The sequence below is a fragment of the Cebus imitator genome, unplaced genomic scaffold (genome assembly GCF_001604975.1).
Source record: "Cebus imitator isolate Cc_AM_T3 unplaced genomic scaffold, Cebus_imitator-1.0 Scaffold389, whole genome shotgun sequence".
Taxonomy (NCBI): Eukaryota; Metazoa; Chordata; class Mammalia; order Primates; family Cebidae; genus Cebus; species Cebus imitator.
This window is the reverse complement of record NW_016107704.1, coordinates 1,733,544-1,758,847: the sequence shown is the minus strand read 5'-3', so window position 1 is coordinate 1,758,847 and position 25,304 is coordinate 1,733,544. Positions and strand designations below refer to the sequence as shown.

General features: G+C 38.4%; 2 protein-coding genes across 2 annotated transcripts in view; both read right to left on the bottom strand.

The window, feature by feature from the left end:
- PDE10A (phosphodiesterase 10A) overlaps nt 1-25,304 on the bottom strand; it is a 339,461-nt gene that overhangs the window by 97,783 nt on the left and 216,374 nt on the right. The window contains 2 exon segments of the mRNA XM_017508318.2: nt 11,622-11,671; nt 12,953-13,073. Coding sequence (XP_017363807.2) covers nt 11,622-11,671; nt 12,953-13,073 — 171 coding nt within the window.
- On the bottom strand, nt 207-4,451 carry LOC108289020 (U5 small nuclear ribonucleoprotein 40 kDa protein-like). The gene is given in 2 exon segments (XM_037731273.1): nt 207-1,630; nt 4,290-4,451. Coding segments are annotated over 2 exon segments (1,170 nt in total). The 3' UTR covers nt 207-622.

Here is a 25,304-nt window from a genome sequence, read left to right as displayed (position 1 = left end):
ACCAGGATGGTCTCGATCTCTTGACCTCGTGATCCACCCGCCTCGGCCTCCCAAAGTGCTGGGATTACAGGCGTGAGCCACCGCGCCCGGCAGCTTCTTGGACTTTTAAGTGAATGGTAACCTGTGGCCACATCATGCTCTACTCTGATTTTTAGCAATTAAGCCTCAAAAAAAAAAAAGACAGGAATAAATCCAATCCACATGGCTCTTGTAAAAAGGCATCTATTTGGCTTTTAATACAAAATGACTTAGAGAAATACAGCGAGAAAATATTATACAAGCCAGTTACTTAAAAAAAAAACAAAAAAAAAACAAAAAAACCCAACCAACGAATTTGTCACATTGGGCCTGCATTAGAAAACAGGAAACAAGAAAAAGAAAACAAATAAAACAGTCCCTGAAATCTGGCAGGTGGTTTTTAGAAGCCATGGGAGCTTGCCTTAGTCATCCTGGTGAAATGGGACAGAAGTGGTTTTTGGAATATGGCCACCGCCTCCTCTGTTTCTTGCTAGTAATGGTCATCTGAAGGGAGGGTGCTAGCCTGGGCAGCCAACATTTGACGTCACTTATGCAGTCTGAGGTCTCAAAGACAAGCAGCCTTGGAATCTTCTATTCCATATCTTCACTGAATCTCTCCCATATACAGTCTCTTGTCACTCGATGCTGAGATAATGATGGGCTCGTCAGGGTGGAAAGCAACTTCATTGATGGAGCCAGCATGGCCAGGCAGCTTATACAATATGCTCCTGCTTGTAGTATCCCACACATACACAAACCTGTCGCCTGAGCCAGCTGCTATTTTGCTTCCATCAGGTGACCAAGAACATCTCAGGAGGTTCTTTTCAAAGTTGTGCACATTTCCTTGAAATATCTTTACACACCTCTCTTTGGGGGCAAATGACCGGACATCCCAGACATGAACTGTATTATCCATTGCATTGGACAAGAGATAAGAGCCTTCAGAACTTAAACTCAGGCCAGTCACTGAATCTGCATGGCCTCTCATGGTGTAGGTTAGCTTGTTCTGGCGTAGGTCTCAGACCTTGACATCATTGTCTATTCCACCAGAAATAATCTGATCACTTGTGTCATTGAAGGTCACAGCTAACACCTGGTATGTGTTCTGAAATGTCTGGATAGCTGCTTTCTTCCGGATGTCCCAAAGCTTAACTGTGCCATCGTCACTGCCAGTGCAGACAAGTTGAGGCCCTCTCCTGGCTGGATAACAGGAATTCACAAAGGAAGTGTGTCCCTTGAGCCTTTTAACCCTCTCACCTGTTTCACTATCCCACACAGCCACAGTTTTATCTGTGGATGCTGAGAAGAGCATACTGCCATCTGTGTTGTCATGCAGTTCCATCACTGCTCCACTGTGTCCCTTCAGTGTGGCATAGTTATCACAGTCACCATAGACATTCCACAGCAATATCAGTCGGTCAAATCCTGCAGATGCTAAGGTGGATCCGTTGGGGTGGAACTTGCAGCAGTATACTTCCCCTTCGTGTCCAGAGAGCAGCATGATTGGAGCTTGAAGGGAGGAACACCTTGGAGGTCCCGCTTGCAGCAAAGCTCCCAGTGTCGCCTGCTGCTGCCCGGCTCCGGGGGCCGACCTCGTCGCTCCCAACAGCAACTCATGAATTTATCTATAATATCCAGTGTTGAACTGAGTCTCTAAGATCAGCTCCTTCTCTGCTATTGTATAAATATATAAAACCTTTTATTCGGACAAGCTTTCTTTTTAAGAGACTAGAGATAAAAACTACAACTAAAAAAACAAGGAAAAGGTTGAAAGTTTCAAACATTAACCACCTCTATCCCTTCCAGAGAAGAAAGTAACTGCCTTCAGGACATCAACTTGACAAAAGGCTGCTACAGTTTTTCAGCATTTGAGAGTTCTAGAGATGATGGTAACCAATAGTCCCTCCACTTCTCAACTAGCATGGATGAGATTTTCCAAAGAGCAGAAAATAATCCTATTAGAGGCTAGGAACTCCTAGGGGAGGAATCAGCTTTTAAATTTTTCTAAGAAACTCATTATGAAGTAGCTGATATTTTTGTGTTAACAGCAAATTTATATATATATATTTCTTTTCTTTTTTTTTTTCCTGAGAGGGAGTCTCACTCTGTTGCCAGGGTACAGTGCAGTGCGGTGATCTTGGCTCACTGAAACCTCCATCTCCCAGGTTCAAGCAATTCTTCTGCCTCAGCCTCCCGAGTAGCTGGGACTACAGGCATGCGCCACCACGCCCAGCTAATTTTTGTATTTTTAGTAGAGACAGGGTTTCACCACATTGGCCAGGATGGTCTCGATCTCCTGACCTTGTGATTCAACCGCCGCAGCCTCCCAAAGTGCTGAGATTACAGGAGTGAGGCACCGCACTTGGCCTTAAAGTGAGGTAATTTAAACTAGAAAAGATTGGGAGCACAAGTCATAATCAATTGGCTGGTTTCATAAAAAAATTTAAAAACATTCAAATTATATAAATGTAAACTTTAGGAAATAAATAGATTTGGTGGAAAATGAACAAGACAATAGACTAATACAATTTATAAAATACCATCTTTTAATGAAATAGAAAAATCCAATTCATTGATATCAACCAAATAGATGTTTACTTCGCTTGATTAAAACTTGCTTTCATCTTTCATTCCATACACAATTCAAAGATCACTTTATTCATGAGACTTCATTTCAATGTTAAGACTTCAACTCACAAACAGTTAAATTTTAGAAACACTTTTTAAAAAGGAAAAGAGTGTTTAGGTTTACCATTAGGCTAGTATCCTTATAAGACACTAGATGGCACTGGATAGTAAACAAATTCAGATCTATGTAAATGGCCTGTAAATAGCTCCCACAGTTACCTGGAACTTGATATATGGATGACTAACTTTGTTTGCATAATTCTTAAACATAAATCTGCTGAAGTTCACTGTGCACTTGAAAAAGGCAAACAATTACTATAAACTACCGGCTCTGAATATGAAGAATGCAATATTTCAGGTGAACGTTCAGCGTATACATACTGAAGGTAAAACTGAAGATTCTTTTGCTCCTTCATTTTTCCCAGTTGTATCCCAAGAAAAAAACTGAAATGTGTTCTTCCCAGTAGGTGAGTAATAAAAATCAAGTAACAAAGGGGCATGGGGGAGCTATGCTCTTAAAAGAGGTACTGTATTAGGGTGGAGAGAGCATAGCTGCTCTTTATAGAAAGCACAGTAACTTTGGAATGAGAGCCTGGACTTTAGTTTTTGACAGGGGTGTGAACTCAGACAGTCATTACCCACAGGAGAGCCTTGGTTACCTCATCACTAAAATAAAAATATTAAAAAATTTTGAACTGGCTCTTTTAGCTTTAACATTCTATAAATCTAGGACTTCTATAGTCATCTAGTTGTTCATGCTTATAAATAAAAATAAGAAAAAACTTCTTAACTAAGCTAATTTATCAAACCTGTAAATTATGGAGAGGTTATTTTAATAACCTATATATAAAACTATAAATATATTTTTGAATTAAATTTTTTAAGGTATAAATTACACAAGGTTTTCAGCTTTCACAAACACTCTTACAGATTACAGCAGAAAAACTGTAAGGATATTATCAAGTATGTTACATATGTGGCTAAGTATAGCTGTAAAATGATAAAAGGTGAATTAAGCAAAAATTCAGTCATGAAAAAATTATTTTTTCCCAGAAAACGTCTCAAGAGCACTTTGTCTATGGCAGACATTGCTATGGCCAGGATACAACATACATTGTTTTCTTTGCTAACTCCAGATTTCTCATAAATTGCTTCTTCTGCCCAAAAGACATTCCTTTTTTCCCCCTTCTTACCTACTAAGAGGTCTTTAAATCCCCACTCAAATACTGTCTCATCATCCAATCTGTTTTCATGTACTGCAGCCCCATCAAATTCATGACTACATAAATTGAGCTCCTCTCTGTTAGCACATAACAATCACAGGCTGTAACTAGTGGTTGATTTCTCTGTCTTCCCCACTGGTTGTACATTTTTTGATGTGAGAAATAATTTTATTTTTATTTTTGTATGCTCAGCAATTTAGCATAGTTTTTTGGTATTTAGCAGATGTTTTAAATGGTTTGTTAAACAAACAGTATTTATGGTGTAACATTTAACTAGTGGCGGGTAAATGGTAAATTAAGGATTAGAAAGTTTAAGAATTTTGCCAAGTCACATAATTATTAATTACACAATTATTAAGGAGTGAAAGAGAACTCACACAACCTAACTCCAGAACCAAAATTAATTCAATGCTAAACTACTTTCTGGGAAGTTTTTCTTTTTTTCCCAAGTTCTGAAAAAGTACAACAAGCACAGAAATCCCCCTTCTTAAAGGGCTTCCCCAGTAGCGAACAGACAATGTAGACACAGGATCCCAGGCTGCGGGATACATCGGTGTCTCCCCGGGTTACAGTCATCTCCATGGTGCCTGCCGATGACTGGTGCTCAAAAAGTCAGACGAATCAATGGGCTACTGGTTTGCAGAAAGGTAATATTTTAACAGTGTCTTCAATTTGCTCCTTGGTTACCAGACTAATAAGTTTTCTATTACCATTTGCATTTAATAGGGTAATTTATATTTTCCTTGAAAACTTCATTTTTATCTAGGTTTTCAGATTTGTTAGTAAAAGTAATCACTCATAATTTCTCATTTTCATTATATCTCTTGTTTTGCCTGCTTTGAAATTACTAAACATATATAATTAGGTTTCTCTTTTTTTCTCAGTGTCATAATTGGTTTGTCTGTGTATTAGTCTGTTCTCATACTGCTATAAAGAACTACCTTAGACTGGGTAATTTATGAAGAAAAGAGGTTTATTTGACTCACAGTTCTACAGGCTTAACAGGAAGCATGACTGAGAGGCCTCAGAAAACTTACAATCCTGGCAGGAGGCAAAGGGGAAGCAAGGAACTTCTTCACATGACGACAGGAGAATGAGTACAAGGAGGGGAAGTGCCACACTTTTTAAACCATCAGACCTCATGAGAACACATTCACTACCACAAGAAAAGCAATGGGGAAGTCTGCCCTCATGATCCAATCACCTCTCACCAGATCACTCCCCTGACACGTGGCGATTACAATTCAATATGAGATTTTGGTGTGGAAACAGAATCAAACCATATCATTCTGCCCCCAGCCCCTCCTAAATATCATGTTCTTCTCACATTTCAAGACCAATCAGGTCTTCCTCACAGTCCCTCAAAGTCTTAATTCACCTCAGCATTAACTCGAAAGTCCAAGTCACGGCCAGGCACAGTGGCCCATGCTTGTAATTCCAGTATTTTGGGAGGCTGAGGCAGGTGGATCACTTGAGGTGAGGAGTTTGAGACAAGCCTGGCCAACATGGCCATACCTCATCTCTACTAAAAATGCAGAAAAAAAAAACTAGCTGGACATGGTGGTATGCACCTGTAGTCCCAGCTACTCGGGAGGCTGAGGCAGGAGACTTGCTTGAACTCAGGAGGTGGAGGCTGCAGTGAGCCAAGATCACACCACTGCATGCCAGCCTGGATGACAGTGTAAGAATCTGTCTCAAAAAAAAAAAAAAAGTCCAAGTCTAAAGTCTCATCTGAGACAATGCAAGGCCTTTCCATCTGTGAGCCTGTAAAATCAAAAACAAGTTAGTTAATTCCAAGATACAATGGGGGTACAGGCATTGGGTAAATGTCCCCATTACAAAAGAAAGAAATTGGCCAAAACAAAGGGGCTACAGGCTCTGAAAAAGTCCAGAACCCAGCAGGGCGGTCATTAAATATTAAGGCTCCAAAATAATCTCCTTTGACTCCATGTTTCATATCTAGTTCATGCTGATGCAAGGGGTGTGCTCCCAAGTCCAGAGGCACAGCTTTGCCCCTGTGGCTCTGCATGGTACAGCCTCTGTGGCTGCTTTCACAGGCTGGCATTGAGTGCCTACTGCTTATTTAGGCACATGCTGCAAGCTGTTGGTGGATTTTAGGATCTGGAGGACAGTGGGCCTCTTCTCACAGCTCCACCAGACAGTACTCCACTGGGGATTCTATGTGGGGAGGCCCAAGGCAGAGGTTCTCCATGAGGGCTCTGCCTCTGCAGCAGACTTCTGCCTAGATATCCAGGTATTTCCATACAACCTCTGAAATCTAGGTCAAGGCTCCTAAACTCTTGCTTTCTGTGTACCATAGCTAGAGATGAAGTGACTGGGACACAGGGTGCCATGTATGGAGCAGCATGACCTTGGGTTTTGTCCATGAAACCATTTTTCCTAGGCTTTGGACCTGTGATGGGAGGGGCTGCTGTGAAGATCTGTGAAATGTCCTGGAGACATTTTCCCTATTGTCTTGATGATTAACATCTAGCTCCTCTTATGCAAATTTCTGCAGCTGATGCCTTGAATTTCTCCACAGAAAATAGGTTTTTCTTTTTTACCACATGGTCAGGCTACAAATTTTTCAAATTTTAGGCTCTGCTTCCCTTTCAAACATAAGTTCCCATTTCAGACCCTCTCTTTGTGAACACATATGACTGTGCATGGCTAGGAGCAGCCAGGCTTCCTCTCCACCTAAGACCACCTCAGCCTGGACTTCACTGTCCATATCACTAACAGCATTTTGGTCACAACCATTCAACAAGTCTCTCAGAAGTTTCAATTTTCCCTCATCTTCCTATCTTCTTCTGAGCCCTCCAATCTCCTTTGTTTTTAGCCATTATAGGAATTCCATGAAGAATTCTTAAATAGAAGTTAAACACATTAAAGTAGGGTCTAGCCCAGAAAAGAAAAGGAACCACAAGTTGGTAGATCCTAACCTAATATACTGAGTTTAGTATGTATATTATTCAGATAAATAATAATGGTATTGATAATCTTTTCTAAGTTGTTTTCATGATCTCTCAATAAGCAAAATACTACCTCAATTCTGTTCCTTTTCTGCATTTTGCTTCAGAAACTTCAAAGCACCAGAATAAAAGACAGTTTGGTTTTTTAAACCTGATTTAATTTCTTTTCTTTTAACAGTTGGATCTTCTTTACAAGTAATTTTGTTACAATCCCATAATGATTTCCACAGCAATATTTTATGCTTTACTTTTAGTGCTTTTTAGTATTTAGTTTGTTTTTATCTTCTGCTAAATGTTCGATACGAAGAAAACACATAGAAGATTTTTTCCTCTCTGGTTATATGAATGTGCATTTTTAAATTCTATCAGAACTTCTGACATATTTAAATGCTATTTAAGTTATATTTCTCATTACATCAATTTCAGAAATTTAATTATTTCTACTGACTGAGAAGAAATTAGTACTTTAATAAGTGTAAAACTGTATAATCCCTTCTTTTTTTAACCTTTAGTATTTGTTGATATGGACAAAAAAATTTCTCAGTCTATTTGGTTTTTATTATGATTTTGTCACTAAAGTATATAATTTTTGTTGTGAAATTGAGTTACTTAAGAAAGGCTTTTTTTGCTATCAAGACACATTTTTTAAAGATTGATAATTATGTATACTATGCTACCTTTCATGTGCAAAAGATGAAATACAAAAATATATACATGTATCTGCTTACCTATGCAAGAGATGTTTTATTTAATATGGTTAGTTACATTTCAGAATCATATCTTCTATTGCAATCAATACGGCAGATTAAATCATTTGACTGACACTTTTGCAAAAACAATTTCAAATTTATTTAAAGGCTGCATAAAATATATTTTACCCATCTTTTATATTACTTTGCTGGGCTGAGAAGAATGGAAGGAATCCACAGAAATCTAAAAGGAAGTAAATAAAGGAACCGTGGGATGTAACCAGATCTCAAAGCCAGCTATCTCTTGAGGACATTAACTAAGGACTGAATAGATTGGTCTTTTCCTGGGAAAGCCACAAGAAGAGCAGGAGACGACAGGAGAGAAAAGTTGGGGCCTTTTTGTGGGGGAAGTCTAAATAGAGACCACTTTAGAGGGCCAGGACAGGCAGCAGGCCAAACATTCATCCTAGGTCGAAGGACAAGTACAATTAACCCAGCAAAGAAGCTGCAAGGAAACCAAATTATTTTGAAATTAGTATTGGAGGGAAAATAAAAATCTCCTCTAAGAAGTCATAATTGTGCATCATGTGGATTTGACTTTTGAATCCATACTATTTTGTAGCCTGAAAAAAAAAACTCAACCAGATAATCAGCACCTCAAGGGACTAGCAGAAACAAATGCAAATCTATCTTCCAAAAAGGAACTGGAAAGGCACTTCAAACAAGCCTTGAGAGTATCCATTTAAGGGGCATAAGGAAGAATAAATTCACAGTGAGAGAGAGAGAAAAGAGAGAGAGATAAAGGAAAAATAAAAAGAAAACCATAAAACACATAAGCAAAGTAGTCACCATCTGTCAGAGTTAAAGGAAACAAAACCCAAGAAACTGTAAATTCAAAGAACATAGAAGAAGAATAGTTAATGTATTTCAAAAAATAAAAGACAAGCTTGAAACTATGTACAGGAAATAAAAAACTAAAATAAAAAGCAAAATAAACTAAAAAACAATATCTTTATTTTAGTCAATATTCAGAAAGCTATCAACCTAAACTCTTTAACTACTAAAGATACATTCCAAGAAAGTGGGTGAAATAAAGACAAACTCAAACAAACACAAACTGAGAGAGCTTTCCAACTGCAAACTCTTACTAAGGGAAATTCTAGAGGTTATATTTCAGATGGAAGAAAAATGATCCCAAATGGATGACTTGAAATACAAGAAGAAATGAAGAACAAAGAAAGTAGTAATAATGTAAATACATCTAAAGAAACACTTGAGTGAATTTAAGACTTCTCAGGCAATGTCTCCTTCGACCCACAGAAATCCCTGGGTTAAGAAAATAATAAGGGCTTAGCTATGAAGGTGGAATGCATAAACGGAAAAATAGAGTGAGCGAAACACAGTAATTATCCCCAAGAATTATCCTCCCAGGCAGATAAAGTATCTACCTTCATGAAGCTTATATTCTAGCAAAAAAGCCAGGTAAACAAATAGTCACTCAAATCAAAGACAAACATATACAGTAATCACAGACTCCGTTATGTTCCATGAAGGAGAAGTATATAACATTGAGAAAGCAAAATACAGTGGGATCTGACTTGGGAAGCTCAGAGACAGCTATAATTTTGCTATGTACTCTGCTGTTCATAGGGATATTACACTGAAGAAGACAGACTCAGTCCCTGAGATGCAGGAAAGAAAGAACAGAGCATCAGTGCCCCTAGAGAGAAGCATGCAGAGCAAATTGACTGACCTTAGGAGTTTAGCATAAGAAGCCAGACTAAAACTGGCAGGATATTGTACCAAGTCCTTTAAGCTACTAAAGTAAAAGGTAAGTAAAGATGAAATAGTTCAAATTGATATACATATAATTACAATTTAGATATTGTAGACAGAGAAGTTTTTTGCTGAATCATAAGAGGAAACCACTTCATTGAGGTCAATGTATAAAGTCTGCAAATAAAGCAAAAAAAAATTAGTTTAAAAGCCAAGTGATTAAAAATGTGGATTTTGGAACCTAAATCCAAGCCCTGTGAAGTCAGCATTTGGGCTCCCACCCACTGTAGCCCACAGGGTGCCTGGTGCCTGCACCTCTTGGTTTCTGCCCAGCAGCTCTCTCTATTCTCTTTCCACGGGGCAGGAAGACCATCCTGTAGAGGCAGCCTCAACTTCAGGATTGTTACCACTTTTGTTCAGGTGAATAGCTATAATTACTAAGTCCAAGATACAGGTTTTAGCAAATAATCTGCTGCGGCCCTCATGGGCAACATGTCCACCCTTGATATGAGCTAGAAACCCAAGGGTAAGGGGCTGGATGTGAGCACAGCTGTGTGGCAACACTAGGGGCTGCTGGTGGCGACTCAGGAGGAGTAATGCAACGTGGACCACGATACAGTGCATTCCCCACCTATCAGCCAATTAAAAATAATGGCAAACTGTATAATTTTTTTCTAAAAGAAATTATTAACTTTTAATAAAAACTTCAACATTTTAAAAATAATTTTTAATGCACAGAAAAAATATACATTTGTTATTTTAGTAGCTTAGCCATTTTAGAATAATACCAGTGTCTGAAATAAAGTGGTAGTAATATCTGAGTAATACAAATTAATAAATATTCTTATCTGACTGCTTATATGAAAGGCATTAGGAGTGGGGCTTGGGAAATACAAGAATAAATGCAAAAAGTTCCTTGCCCTAAATCAGTCTTTAATTTTGTGAAGTAACAAGCGTAAGTTATTACAATACAAGGGAAAACAATGGCCATGGAAATTAATAAGCTATAAGTTAATGAAATCAGCCAATAAACATTTGTGTGTAACTATCTACACACTTTGCAAAACTGTTTTAAGAGTCTTATCAGAAATCTCAGAATGCTTTTGTCTCTATTCCTAGTAACATTGTATATAATGTAAGTAACATATATCTTGATTACTCAAGAATACAGGTAGCATATTGCAAAAATAGACTCCAAATCTCAAATACTAATGTCTAATACATAAGAAATGTAAAGTAAAAATCTTCCAAATAAATTCATGAAGAAATTTCTACATTAAAATTATTTAAGTATTATTGGCTCAGATTATGCTAAAATATGCACATGGTATGTTTTATTTTTATTATACTTTAAGTTCTGGGGTACATGTGCAGAACATGCAGGTTACATACGTATACATACGCCATGGTAGTTTGCTGCACCTGTCAACCCGTCATCTACATTAGGCATTTCTCCTAACGCTATCCCTCCCCTAGCCCCCAACCCCAGACAGGCCTCAGTGTGTGATGTTCCCATCCCTGTGTCCATGTATTCTCATTGTTCAGTACCCACTTACGAGTGAGAACATGTCGTGTTTGGTTTTCTGTTCTTGTGTTAGTTTGCTGAGAATTAATACCATATCAAAAATCAAATGTCAGTAATTGAACATCCTGAAATACTTTGGAAAGGGCCTGTACATGTTGCCTTTTATGGTGGACTGTGCTCCAGGTAAGTTAGACCAGAAACACAGAATCCGGCCTGCTGGCAGAAGACTGGAACAGCCACAGCTGAGAATCCTCATGCCTTGACTGGCCTGAGCCTGCAACACTAAGGCAGCTTAGGGATGTAGACCTAGAGCCCTGGGACTATGCCCTAGAACTTTTAGTCATCTGCAAAAACTTTAAAACTCACCCAGAAAAACGTTAAACTTCTTGTTCTCGTTTTATTCTACTGTAGATCATGTGTAGGGAGGGCACGGACACTCCTCTACAGCATCCCAGCTCACGGTGCCGAATCACTTTTATACAAAACACTAATCTAGAAACATCATTTATAATGTAGGGTGCCACAAACCAAAGCTAAAGAAACACACACACGCACACGCACACGCGCACACACACACACACACACACACACACACACGAGTCTATGCCTAAATGTTGCCATGTCAGTAAAATTCTCGACGGGTAATAATCAAATATAGAAACAAAATACAAAATCAATTTAAATTAAAAGTAATTAATCATGAAATGTCTGTTGTTTGTGACTTTTTTTAAAAAAAGACCTTATGATATTTTCTTATCTAGATCACCAAAATCTAACTTTAGATACTTACATTATTGCACTCTCCGAGGAAATACAGTGCAAATCCATCAGCTTTTGTGGCTGCCAAAGTAATAAGAAAAGGAAGAAACTGAGCTCAGTGGGAGAATCTGACATGGATGCATTCTCTGCAGTGACAGGCAGATGTCTTTCAAGCTGATTTGTTAACAGAATCAATGGTCATGCAGTAAATGGAACAAAATCATTTACAGCTTTACTCAATAGCATCATTAAAATATCTTCTATATTTTTCACCAGTGAGTATAAAATTTAAGATATGACATCCTCAAATGCATATAGCAGTCAATGTACTATGTAGTAACATATTCATTGGACTTTAAGTATTCAGAATTATTGATGAGTATTTTTAAAATTGGAGGATTGTATTTAAGTTTTAAAGTCTTTAAAATACCATAAGTGATATTTATAATATTAAATAACCAAAATAAGCATCAAGCAAAAAAGTTGATGTATTCATCTGTAATTGTCACTGAAGCAAACATATTTTAACTTACTAAAAATTGCTTCAGGGTCATCTGAAGGCAACTAAAGCAGTTAATAGCATAAGTCTTAGAAGAACTGCCTGAATTTAAACCCCTACTTAACTGCTTTTTATTTGTGTGACTTTGGGTAAGATGTTTAACCCCTCTGTTCTATAGCATTCTCATCAGTAAAGTGGTGGTAATAATGAAAACAACCTCATGAGGCCATAATACAAATAAGTCAGTTAATGCATATAATATGCATACACAAGTGCATAGCATATAGTTAAATAAAATAATACATGTAATCATTACAGTTGGTAACATCAATATTTTGATTTTCAAATTTAAAAAAGATACAATTGTCAGAGTGGGTATCCTTCTGAAAAATCATGTCCTAAAAATAAGTGCACCCTTCTAAAACAGTACTTTTTTGACATAACTTTCCCCATTCTATTCAGAACATAGAACACTTCTTACATGGTCTATGTAATAAAATTGTCATTTACCCAAATACATTTAAAATGCTTATTCTCTCTTTAAAATTAATATCTCTTATAAAGATGTGATTTAATTCAATAAAACTATACTTTCCAAAGGAAACTAGGTATTAATTCGAAAGAATAGTATATTACATGTATACATCATGCAGATATTTGGGATTAGATAATTTAGAAATTTTTAAGTTTGACTAACTCTGGTAATTTCATAATAAAATATTTTCGCTTCAGATTTACTCCGGAAATAGAAGTAAATATAAATGATTTTCATCTGCCTCTTAGTATAGCAAATTATTCTTTGCTGCTTTTTGTAAAAGAATCTTGGCCCAATTTTTCTAAGAGGAACACAAAATGTTTCTTACCTATTTTTATGATGCTGCTCAGTTCATAGAGGAGTAGCTGGTTGTCTCCTCCTGTGTCCAACCGTTGTTCTATGTAGCTGTTTAGTTCATATACAACTCCCTGCATATTCGTATCTTGGTACTTTGGATTAAAAATAAAAAACATAGTTTAAATAAAATATAATAAAAATTCCTTAGTCTGTAAAACATACTATTAATATATGTAACTTCATATACTAAACTGTTCATTATACTTTTATAGAGCATGATTTAAACATTATAATCTATCTTATAAAACAAGTAGATTGAAAATTAAAATTACTATGACTATTTATTTATTTTAAGACAGGGTTTGTCTCTGTCACCCAAGCTGGAGTGCAGTGGCACTATCTCAGCTGACTGCAACCTCCGCCTTCTGGGCTCAAGCCATGCTCCCACCTTTGCCTCCCAAGTAGCTGGGATTATAGGTACATACCACCAACACCATGCCTGGCTAATTTTTGTATTTTTTTGTAGTGATGGACTTTCACCATGTTGCCCAGGCTGGTCTTGAACTCCTGAGCTCAAGTGATCCCTCTGCCTCGAGAGCTGCTCAAAGTGCTGGGATTCATAGGCATAAGCCACTGTGCCCAGCCAACTTCTTATTTAGAATTACACATAGACTGCATCTATGCAGCATATTAACACTAAAATAATAAGTGGTACACATTTTAGCTTTGTTTGTTAAGTTTTATATATATTAGGCAACTTGATTGGTAAAAATAGTATCATTCGAGCGCTTGCTGAGTGTACTCTGTAAGATGCTAGAGAAGTCCGCTGCAATTGCTGCACTGTGTGAAACAAGCCCCCTATCTGCCACTCTAACCTTCCACTCCTTTCCATCTATCTGGCTCCACCTTGGTCTGCTTTCAACCCTGCCACCATAGCAAGTGGGAGATGCTTGCACTGCAGTCACTGTCCCACAGCAGCTGCCCCACAGCATGCTATACAGCACAAGGCTTCATCACGGCACTAGTGACAACAGCAGGTGGACAGGGAGATGTCAATCCCCACCCTGCCCTAGTTCAAGCTACACTGTGTCTTCACTAAAGGAATAAAAAACAGTCCTCCAACTAATCTCTCTGCTCCCAAATTTGTCTTACTAAACCTATTCTCCAAACAGGCACTGTAAACTTGAAATATAAAATTCTGTCACTCCCTGGCTTAAAACACTCCTGGGGCTTCCTACTGCACTTGGAATACCAGACAAAAACTCCTCACACAGTAACCCACTACATGCTGCAAAGCATGGTCACTGTCTACCTCCAAACGTCATCTCACACCCCCAACTCCCTCTACCTTTGCTGTCACAACCCTGGCCATCTTTCTGCCTCGTAATCATTCAGATAACTTCCACTTCTAAAGATCTATTGCTTGCTGTTATTCCTGAGCACTATACTCAATAAATATCTGTTGAATGAACACATAAGGAACCAACCAGTCCCTGATTCAACAAATACCACTGACCATCCTGACAATGCACTCTAGTAGGCTCTCTTCTAGTCAACAGTGGAAAGAACTGTTACATCTATTGTCTTCAATTAGCTCACATTCTAGTTGGAAGAGAATCAGTATGTAAATAGGGCAGGTTTTTACATGAGAGCACCAACTTGGGCTCAGTGTGTTAGTGCTGGGTTGGGTGACACCTGTTCCAAAAGTGGGCGAAGCTCAATGAAGTTGAAACGTCAGAACTTTCCTCAAAGGCTTAGCAAGATTGGAATGTTGGATCTGCCTGATGATGGGAGACCTGTTTGCCAATCCCCTGGCTATGTCCTAGGGATGCCCCCTTTCACCGAGGCCATGAGAAATACATTTAAAGGGGGATCCCTGGCATCTGCGAATATATACCTGGCTCTCGTGTGGGCCAGGAACTAATGTGGGAACTGCTGCCATCTGTGTGGGTTCCTTGAATTCACCCAGAAGATGGGATATTAGTGTGGCAGAGGACAAGGGGAGCACTTAGCATCCAGAGACAAGGTGGGTATTGCCATCACAACCAACAGAACTAATGCTGCAGAGGAGTTTGAGCACAGAAATATTCACCATGTCTACTTGATCACAGTGGCTACGGTTTGAATGTTTCCTCCAAAGCCCATGTTCTGGAAACTGAATCCTCAATGCAACAGTGTTGAGTGGTGGGACCTTTGAAAGGAGAGCCCTCCTGAGTGGAATAACGCTGTCATTGGGGGAGTGAATTAGTTATCACAGGGGCGGGGTCCTGATAAAAGATGACTTTGGTCCCCTTCCTTTCTCTCTTTTGTACATTTTCTCTTGCTCCTCTGCTTTCTGCCATGGGATGACACAGCAAGAAGGCCCTCACCAAATGAAGGCCCCTCAACCCAGGACTTCCTAGCCTCCAAAACTGAAGGAAATTAATTTATTTTCTTTATAATTACCTAGTTTCAGATATTCTGTTTACAGCAACACAAAATGGACTAAAACAGAAAGCTTGAACAAAGAATTAGGGCTGTGGATATATCAAATATCTAAAAATGTGGAAGCAGCTTTGGGGCTGGGAAATGAGTAGAGACTAGAAGAACTTGGAGAAAATGGCTGTAAAAAGCCTGGTTTGCTATAAAGGAAGCATTAAGGGAAATTCTGGTCAGGGCTTAGAAAAAGACAACAGCTGCAGGGAGGGCTTTAACCTTCTTAGGAATTACTTAAGTGTTCACAATCAGAATGCTGGTAGAAGCACACGAGGAAGGCCATTCTGATGAGGTATCGGATGGAAATGAACAAGGCACTGGCAAATGGAGCAAAAGCCATACTTATGAAGTCACAAAGAACTTGGCTGATTTGTAGCCATGCCCCAGGGCTTACAGAAAGCACAACTTAAGAGCAATGAACTCAAGTATCTGGTGGCAGAAATTTCTAAGTAAAATAACGAAAGATCTGCATGGCTACTCTTAACTGCACATAGTAAGATGTGAGTAGAGAGAAACTGAATTTGGAATTTATAATTAAAATGGAAGCAGAATGGAAAAATTTGGAAAATTTGCAGCCTGGCAATATTAAGTGTGAAAAGGCATGTTTAGCAGAAGAAACCAAGGGTTTGTGGTCAACTGACCATTTTCTAAAAAGCTAAGTAGAGATGGAAACTAGCAGGGTGCTATTCATCAAGACAATGGGATAAAGACCCTAAATTCCTTCAGAGATCCTGGAGGCCATCCCTCCCATCACAGGCCTAGAGCAGGGCCCTGAGGGCAAGGTTTCCAGAAAGGTGCCTCAGCTTTTCCTGCCTGGGAAACTTAGGATTCTGCTCCCTGCATTTCTGTACAATGTGAGCCCCAGCCACACCTCCAGAGGGCACAAACAGTAAGTCATAGTGGTATTCACATGGTACTAACTGCAAACTTGCAGACTGCATGAGCTATGGGGCCACAGCAGCCTCCACCTAGATTTCAAAGGATGTAGTATATAGCCTGGGGCCCAGGAACAAACTTGTTGTAGCAGGAGCCACCACAGAGGGCCCCTACTAGGCCAATACCTAATGGAGTCATGGGAACAAGGCCATCTCAGAGACTCCACAATGGAGAGTTACCAGTGCAACTCCACAACTCTGGAGAAGCTCAGGCATGAGATGCCAGCCTGTGAGAGCCGAAGTGTGGGCTCGCTCCAACAAAGTCATAGAGGCAAGGATACCCAAGGCCTTGGGGAGGCTAACGTCCACTCCAGTGTGCCCAGAATGGGAGAAATGGAGTCAAAGAAGATTATTCTCCAGCTTTAAAACCTAATGTTGTTTTCTCTGATGAGTTTTGGACTCACTTGGGACCAGTTACCCCTTTTCTTGTCTATTTCCACTTTTTGGAATGGGAATATCAATCATATGTCTGTTCTACCATTGAATTTTGGAAGTAGGTAACTTGTTTTGATTTCACAGGCTCAAAGCTGGAGGGAGTTTGTTTTAGGATGAACTGTTCATGAGTCTCACTCATACCTGATTTAGATGAGACTCTGGACTGATGCTGTATAAGTTAAGAACTCTGAGGCCACCGTGATGTAATTAATGGATACTGCATGTTGAAAGGACATGAATTTTGATGGCCACGGGTGAAATGCTATAGTTTAAATGTATCTTCCAAAGTTTGTGTTAAAAACTTAATCCCCAATACAACAGTACTGAGAGGTGGGACCTTAAGAGGTGATCAGGTCATGATGGCCTTGTCTTCAAAAACAGATTAATATCATTACTGGGAGAGTGGATTAGTTATCTCAGCAGTGGGTTTCTGAATAAAAGGATGAGTTTGGCCACCTTCCTCTCTCTCTAAAGCGTGATCTCTTGCCCTTCCACCTTCTGCCATGGGATGATGCAGCAGGAAGGTCCTTGCCAGATGCAGACACCTTGACCTTGGACTTCTCTGTCTCCAGAACTGTAAGAAATAAATTTATTTTATTTATAAATTTCCTAGTCTGTGGTATTCTGGTATAGCAACACAAAACAAAGACAACAGTGTCCCTAGAACTGAACAGGGCAGCCTACTGAAGTATTTTTTTCATTTGTCTAAACAGAAAGTTGTGGCTTAAATGAACAAAAATCTGACTTGATGACCATAAGAGAAAGTCAGAATACGTCATTGAATTCCCAGACATGAGCCAATTCACAGGCCCAGAACTCATTAAACAAGGAAAGAGGAAGCAAGGTCCCCTTGAAGAAGAATCTTACTACGCTGCCAACAATTTATAGCGTAGCTCTTCCGCCTACCTTTCCCAAAGAAGTCTGCAGCCATTTGCCTGGGTAACTGGATATTATGGGGGAGGCAGAATTTCTAGACTTGGAGGACCACTGGAAATTAGCTCTACTCTGATATTATTTATTATTATTATTATTATTATTGAGACAGGGTCCAGCTCTGTTGCCCAGGCTGGACTGCCGCACTATTTATTAAGAGACCCAAACTCCACTGATGTGTATCAATCAAAGGGGATCTTGGAGATCAGATGATCAATAAAGTTTTAGCTCAAAGTTTGTCTCAAAAATGAGCCACAATGGGTTCTCAAACACACCCTCTGGTGAGTGCAGTTTGGGAATGCACTTCTGGAACCAGCAGCAGACAGAACTCGCAACTGAAGGATCCCCAAGTAGGAACGGGCTGAAGAAGTGAGACTTGGAGAAATCTGAGGCAAGAGCTTCCCAAGTAAAGTGAACAGGATAAATCAATTAATTACTATGATCCAAAGCAGAAAAATAGAAACCTGTCAGGCAATTCTTAGGCTGCATTTCAAACTTCAAAAACTACTAACCGCTGCTACTAGGCTTTTACCTATGGTAGCCACTCCCTGCTCTCTTCCCAAGCACCAAGAGTCTCGGTTGTAGAAGAGGTTGTCTTAGGTGTGTGCATTCTCTTCTCACACCTGCTGCCTTCCTGGGTGGTACCTAACATTCCTAAGGGCTGATCCCGCCTCCCTTTAGCCTTCTGAATCCTACTTGCTTTGTTGCACACTTGACCATGGTAAGTCACTGGTCTGCAACTCAGTTTTTTGAATTGTTATTGCTCAAATGTAATCTTAACAGCCAAAACTTCTCAGTTATTTTCTAGCCCCAGATTTTTGTCTAAGTCCTGTTCTTACATAGGTACCTGTTGATATTTACATGATTACAGAATTTACATAAAAATCATGAACAGTTAAAATTCTAATGACTCTAAAATATGACAGCATTGTTTGAGGCACCAAAACTTATGTTATTTTCTTTATTATCTGGAACCAGATCCTATTTGAGCTATTTCAAGTTCTGAAAAACTCCAGATAAAATACTCTAATCTATCATACCCTCTCTTCCTCACCACTTATTCCAACCACTAGTTCTGTGTATTCTTTACAGAACAGTCCTTAAAAGGAGCTTCTTTGAGAATGAAGCCAGCCCAAAAGAAAGCTGAGCCAAAATATAGTAAGAGACCTAAGTCATAACAACAGAGTTTGAACCCCTAGATCCAGCTATGCAAAAGCCTTCATGTGTAAAAGTCACTAGGTATTTCTTTAAACAAACCAACACATTCTGTGAATTCTTCACTCTTCACGTGGAAGAAAGGAGCATTAGCCAGTTTGAGTTTTCCGTCATTTAGTCCCTACACAAATGATACACGACTGACTCCTTCCTCTTACCACATAATAATTCTGAGAACAGGCTCTTTAATAATGACCTGTGTGCAGTACTGAGATCAGTAACCAGCTATCCTTCATCTCTTTTGGACAGGAAATGGGTTGTTACAAACAAGTGAGAACAAGAAGACATTCTGGGATGCGGACAGTTTATCATGCGATTTCACTTCACATTGCTGGGCTTTAGTTTTCTCATTTGTGTAATAAGAAGACTGAATTATACTGTCTATAAAATACCTTCCTTTTCCAACACTAACTTTTTAAGATAAGCTATGACCTAGGTCTTTAAATTTTTTTCGTTTATATTAAAGAAGCTTCCAATTCTAATATTTAATCTAATAGACTATGTTAGCACATCACATCCTGTTTCCTTTTGTTGCTCATTATAACTGAGTAAATATTATAACAGCAAAATGTTTTGACTATAATTACTATTCTGTATTGGCATATTAACTTTCAAATATTAAAGGTCTAGCTACATAGTTAAAAATCACTCAAAATGTAATATACTCTAAAATATAAAATCACATGAAGATGTAGAAGAATAAGCAAAATTGATATTTGGTCGAAGCCTTGTGGTCATTTTGTTGTTCATCAAGACTGTTATGAAAGGCAAAGCTGAGAAGACAAATTATGTGAATGTCAAATCACATACTACTAAGACACTCTTCTCTTTATCATGGAAATCCCATGATAAAGAAAGCTTACCAAGGAATCAATTTCTATTTGACTGAATAAACATGAATTCTATGGGTTGACTAATAACAATTATAATATGCATACTAGTAAAGATGTTAAGAACTTATATTTTTACAGTATTTTTAATTTCATAAAGTCCTTTCACTGCTTTTTCTAAGAGAACCTACAAGAAGTTTATACTGGGTGTCACTGCAGCATTCATAATTCAAGATGAGTTAAAATTGCAAAGTAGAGTAAGTTACCAGCTACAAAATTTCCCAAATCAAATTGGACACCACCATCCTCATATTCTGTTCCATGCTGACTTCATGCAGTACCTGCGTTTTATTTGAGCAACCACTAAAAACACAGCTTCCCAAAGATATGACCTTAAGGAAAGAACTATAGTGACCTAATATTAAAATTGAACTGTATTAAGCTAACCTTGAAACAACTACATCAGGTTCTGTCCAACAAATGTCACTGTGTTTCCCACGCAATTTTAATATATCCTGAATTACCCTTGTATATCTGCTGTAGTGCCTCAGAACATATTGGAACACAGTTTTGGAACCAGAGGAAAACCACTTTCTTATATAGGGGGGAAATCATATTTTACAAAATAAAATGGCAATAAATGAATCAGTGTTAATCATTGGTTCAGAAAGAAAGTAAAAGCTGCATTAATCGGGAGAACAAATGTTCCCATGCTTGCTAAAATGAATGAGTTATGTAAACATCCAGTACACAGCCACTTGGCCAAAAGAATTTAGAGGCGATTCATTAATCACATGGAAGCTTTGACCCCTGTTAGTCCCAAGAGTTTGTGATTCTGTGAGGTGGTGCCAACATATCTTGAAGGGCAGCAATGAACAGGAAGGCATAATGAGACAAATGTTAAATTGGATAAATATTTAACGGCATAAAAAGGAGTTCCTCAGTTTCTCATATAAATTTCAATATTAGAATAATATCTTCTTATCATTCTTTATATTATTCTTTTGTTTCTTTTCTCTATTTTTATAATGTTTTATTTTGACATAATTTTGATCTTACAGAAAACTGCAAGAATAGTATAAGAAACACCTGTACATCTTTTACCCAGAACTATAGACTGTATCTCTGTCTCCCCCTAAAATTCCTCTGCTGAAATCTTAACCCCAGTGTGATGTGATCAGGAGGTGGGAGCTTCAGGGGAGTGATTAGGTCAGGAGTCAGAGCCCTCATGACTGGGATTAAGGACTGGGCACTCCCACCCTGTGAGGACGCCAAAAGAAGACAGCTGCCTATTATCAGGAAGAGGTTCCTCAGCAGACCCCAAATCTGACGTCACCTTGATCTTGAACTTCACAACTTCCAGAATTGTATATTTTTGATGTCTACTAAGCCATCTGGTCTAGGGGATTTTATGAAAGCAGCTAAACTAGGACACTAAGATTTACCAATAATTTGGTTTGTCTTATTTGACTTAGCATTCTATCAGCAAATTTTGTCTATCAATCTTTCTGTACACACACACACACACACACACACACACACACATACATGTGTAATAAATGTTTTAATATTAAGAGCAAGTTGGTATGCCCCTTTATTCTTAAACACTTCAGCATGCGTTTCCCAAGTAAAAGAACTTTATTTTACAAGTTAAATACAGTTACCATGATCAGAAAATTGAATATTTCTACAACAATATTAGCTAATTAAAAAACCACATTCACAGTTCATCTGTTGTCCCAAAAAATGTCCTATAAAGGATCATTATCCACCCACCCATCTAAGTTCAAATCCCAGATCACTATGGTATTTAGGAGTCCCGTCATGTTTCTTTAGTATCTTTCAATGTAGAACAGTTCCTCAGACCGTCTTTGTAGTATCAAGTTTTCTTTGAAGTATCAAGTATTCCCCAAAAGTATCAAGTTTTGAAGTTTTTGTCAACAATACAATAAAGTGATGAAGCTAGAAAGCCATAATCCAAAGAACAGTGAGCCTGCCTGCCTGCCTCCCTCCCTGACTTCTCCCATATGAACGTGGAATCAAAGACTTATTTTACACAACAGGGTATGATCTCCTATTATTGTCATTTAACTTGATGCTCAAATTGTCCCATATTTGGCCAGCAGAAACCTCTTCAAGATAGCTCCTGTATCCTTTTGACACATCCTAATGATTCCCTCAACACTTCCTTACCTTTTTGTCACATACTTCGCTGGCCCTTGAATCAGCCATTTCTAATTCAAAGAAGTCTCAGTTCCTTTTAGTAGAGAATGGTATTTAAAATCCAAGAGTTGGAACTATATCACACTGCTGCCAATGCTTCTAATGCATAAAATATACATAGATATGTGTGTATATATAAAAGAAGCTTACATATAAATACACACACACACAAGCACACACATAAACATATATAAGCTTATGTTGTCATTCTGCATGCATTTTTCTACTTGCATATACATATATAAGGAGAGATGAAAAACCATGACTCATTCAGATACCTCTGGTTCCAACCAAACACTACAGTGTACAGTCCAGTGTTCCCTATTTCCATATTTGTAATTAGCTCGCCTAACATGTGAAATCTGGCTGTCAATATCCTTAACATTCTTACATATCTTCTCAAGACTAGGATACACAGAGGTAGTTTTAGAACTGCTAAGCCATACCATTTCAAATAGTAAATGTATTAGCTACATGTTAATATTTTTTAGCTTTTTAGGTAAAATTTACAAACACTGAAATATACAAATCTTAAATGTACAATTCATTATATTTTGACAAGTACATAAATCCTTGTAACATGCATCCTAACAAGACAGAACATTTCATCTCTTCATAAAGTCCCTCTCACAGCCCTTTCTAATTAATCCCTGTCCCCAAGGCAGCCACTCTTTTTGACTTTTTCCCACCATAGATTAGTTCTGCCAGCTTCTGGAATTATTTGTAAATGGAGTAAGACAATATGAACTCTTTTGAACCTGCTACATTGGCTCAGCAGGATGTCGGGGCAATTCAGCCATGGTGCTGTATGTTCCGGTAGTGTGCTCCTTTCCATTATTGGTAGCATTCTGTTGTATTAACGTACTACAACTTGTTTATCTGTCATATTATTGTTGCACATTTGAGATGCTTATGCTTCCAGTTTTGAGCTATTATGAATAAAGCCTGGTATGAACATTCTTATGGAAATATTTTTGTGAACACAGGTTTTCAATTATCTTTAGCAAATATCAGGGTAAAATTCCTGGGTTGTATAAATATATGTTTAACTTTACTAGAAGGTGCCAAACCTTTTTTGTATCATGCTTTATATTCTCAAAAATAGAGTTATCAAAATGATTTAGGCATTTTAAAGAAAAAGAATTTAAAAATGAAGGTGATCTATATCACACAAATGGCACAGGCTAAAAATCCTAACTGCTCTACAATGAGCAACTGTAATGACCAATGAAGGAAATCTGCAAGCTATGCAGGCATGGGTGGAAGAGCTTGGGGTTAACACAGAGGAGGCCACTCATCTTTTGCAAACACTTCCTTTAAAAAGTTTGAAAATCCTAAACAGCAAATAAAGGACCAGTAGACAGTCACCCTGAGCTCATCCTGGTACTATGGGGAAAAGAGAAAAAGCAGCCACCTTCACTTGTTCTACAGTTTAACTGAGCACAGAAGAAATGCTACACAGAGCTGTTTCAAATCATTATAGGAGAGCAAGGAAGGTACTTTATTAGTTCCTTCTCATGCTGCTATGAAGACATATCCAAGACTGGGTAATTTATAAAGAAAAGAGGTTTAGTTGACTTATAGTTACACATGACTGGGGAGGCCTCAGGAAACTAATAATCATGGTGGAAGGCACCACATCACAGAGCGGCAGGGGAGAGAATTAATGCTGAGCAAAGGAGGAAGCCCCTTACAAAACCATCAAGTCTAGAGAGAACTCATTCACTATCATGAGGACAGGGGGAAATCACCCCATGATTCAATTATCTCCACTTGGTCAAGTCCTTGACATATGGTGATGATTACAGTTCAACATGAGATTTGGGGGGGAACACAGAGCCAAACCATATCAGGCATGATTGAGGAGCGGCATAATTCAGGAGTTGAGAGAATGCATCTTAAAGAATGCTAGCACAGATGAAGGAAACTGCCGGAGGAAGTAGTAAAAGAGAGGGTAGCAGAGGAGCAAGCAGGGCAGGAGGACAATACAATCATGGCTGATTATTGGGACTGTCCCTGGACAATGAATTCATGTTAAAGTGGAAAGCACATAGGCAGGGGTTCTGCAAATTAATGAGGCACTAATTTGAAAATACATCATCAGCTCAATTCAATAAAACAGATATGATAAAAACTAGTATTCCAAAAGAACAGTATAATTTTCAAAGGGCATTTTTTTTTTTTTTGAGATGGAGTCTCACTCTGTCACCCAGGCTGGAGTGCAATGGCATAATCTCAGCTCACTGCAACCTACGCCTCCCGGGTTCAAGCAATTCTCCTCCCGAGTAGCTGGGACTACAGGCATGTGCCACCATGCCTGGCCAATTTTGTATTTTTTAGTAAAAATGGGGTTTCAGCATATTGGACAGGCTGATCTCGAACTCCTAACCTTGTAATCTGCCTGCCTCAGCCTCCCAAAGTGCTGGGATTATAAGCATGAGCCACTGCACCTGGCCTCAAAGAGCTTTTTATGAATTAATGAATCTCATTTAGGACAAAAAGGTCCACAAGATGAAAAGGGCTTTTCATGCTAGCAAGTTTAGGGAAAAGTGATCCATGAGATAAAATAGTATTAAATCGCTGACTGACACAGCACTTTTTTAAGTTTAACACTGCTAGTAGAAAAGGTTTAGGCTTTCAAGGGCAACTGAATCACGAGAAAATCAAGAAAACGAAAGATGTGGTTTAAGTACTTTCCCCAGCAGATGTATTTCTGAACGTCAGCACAGGCATACCTCATTTGGATTGTGCTTGGCTTTACTGCTCTTTGTAGATATTCCATGTTTTACAAAGGGAAGGTACACAGCAACCCTGCATCAAACAAGTCCATCAGCACAACTTTGCCAATAGCCTGTGCTCACTTCATGTCTCCATGGAACATTTTGTAATTCTCACTATATTTCAAAACTTTTTCATCATTATCATACCAGTTAAGGTGATCTACAGTCAGTGATATTTAATTATCTGTAACTATTCTCCCAACTCCCTTCCTCTCCTTGAACTTCACTAATCCTGAGACAAAACAATATTGAAATTACACAAACCAATTAATAACTCTACAATGATCTCCAAGTGTTCAAATGAAAGAGTCACATGTCTCGCACTTTAAATCAAAAACTAGAAATAAGCCTCATGAGGAAGACATGTCAAAAGCCAAGACAAGCCAAAAGCTAGGACTCTTGCTCCAGTTAGCCAAGTTGTCAATGCAAAACAAATGTTCCTGAAAGAAATTAAAAGTGCTAATCTAATGAACACATGAATAAGAAGGAGAAAGAGCCTTATTGCCAATATGGAGAAAGATTTAACAGTCTGGATAGAAGATCAAACCAACTACAAC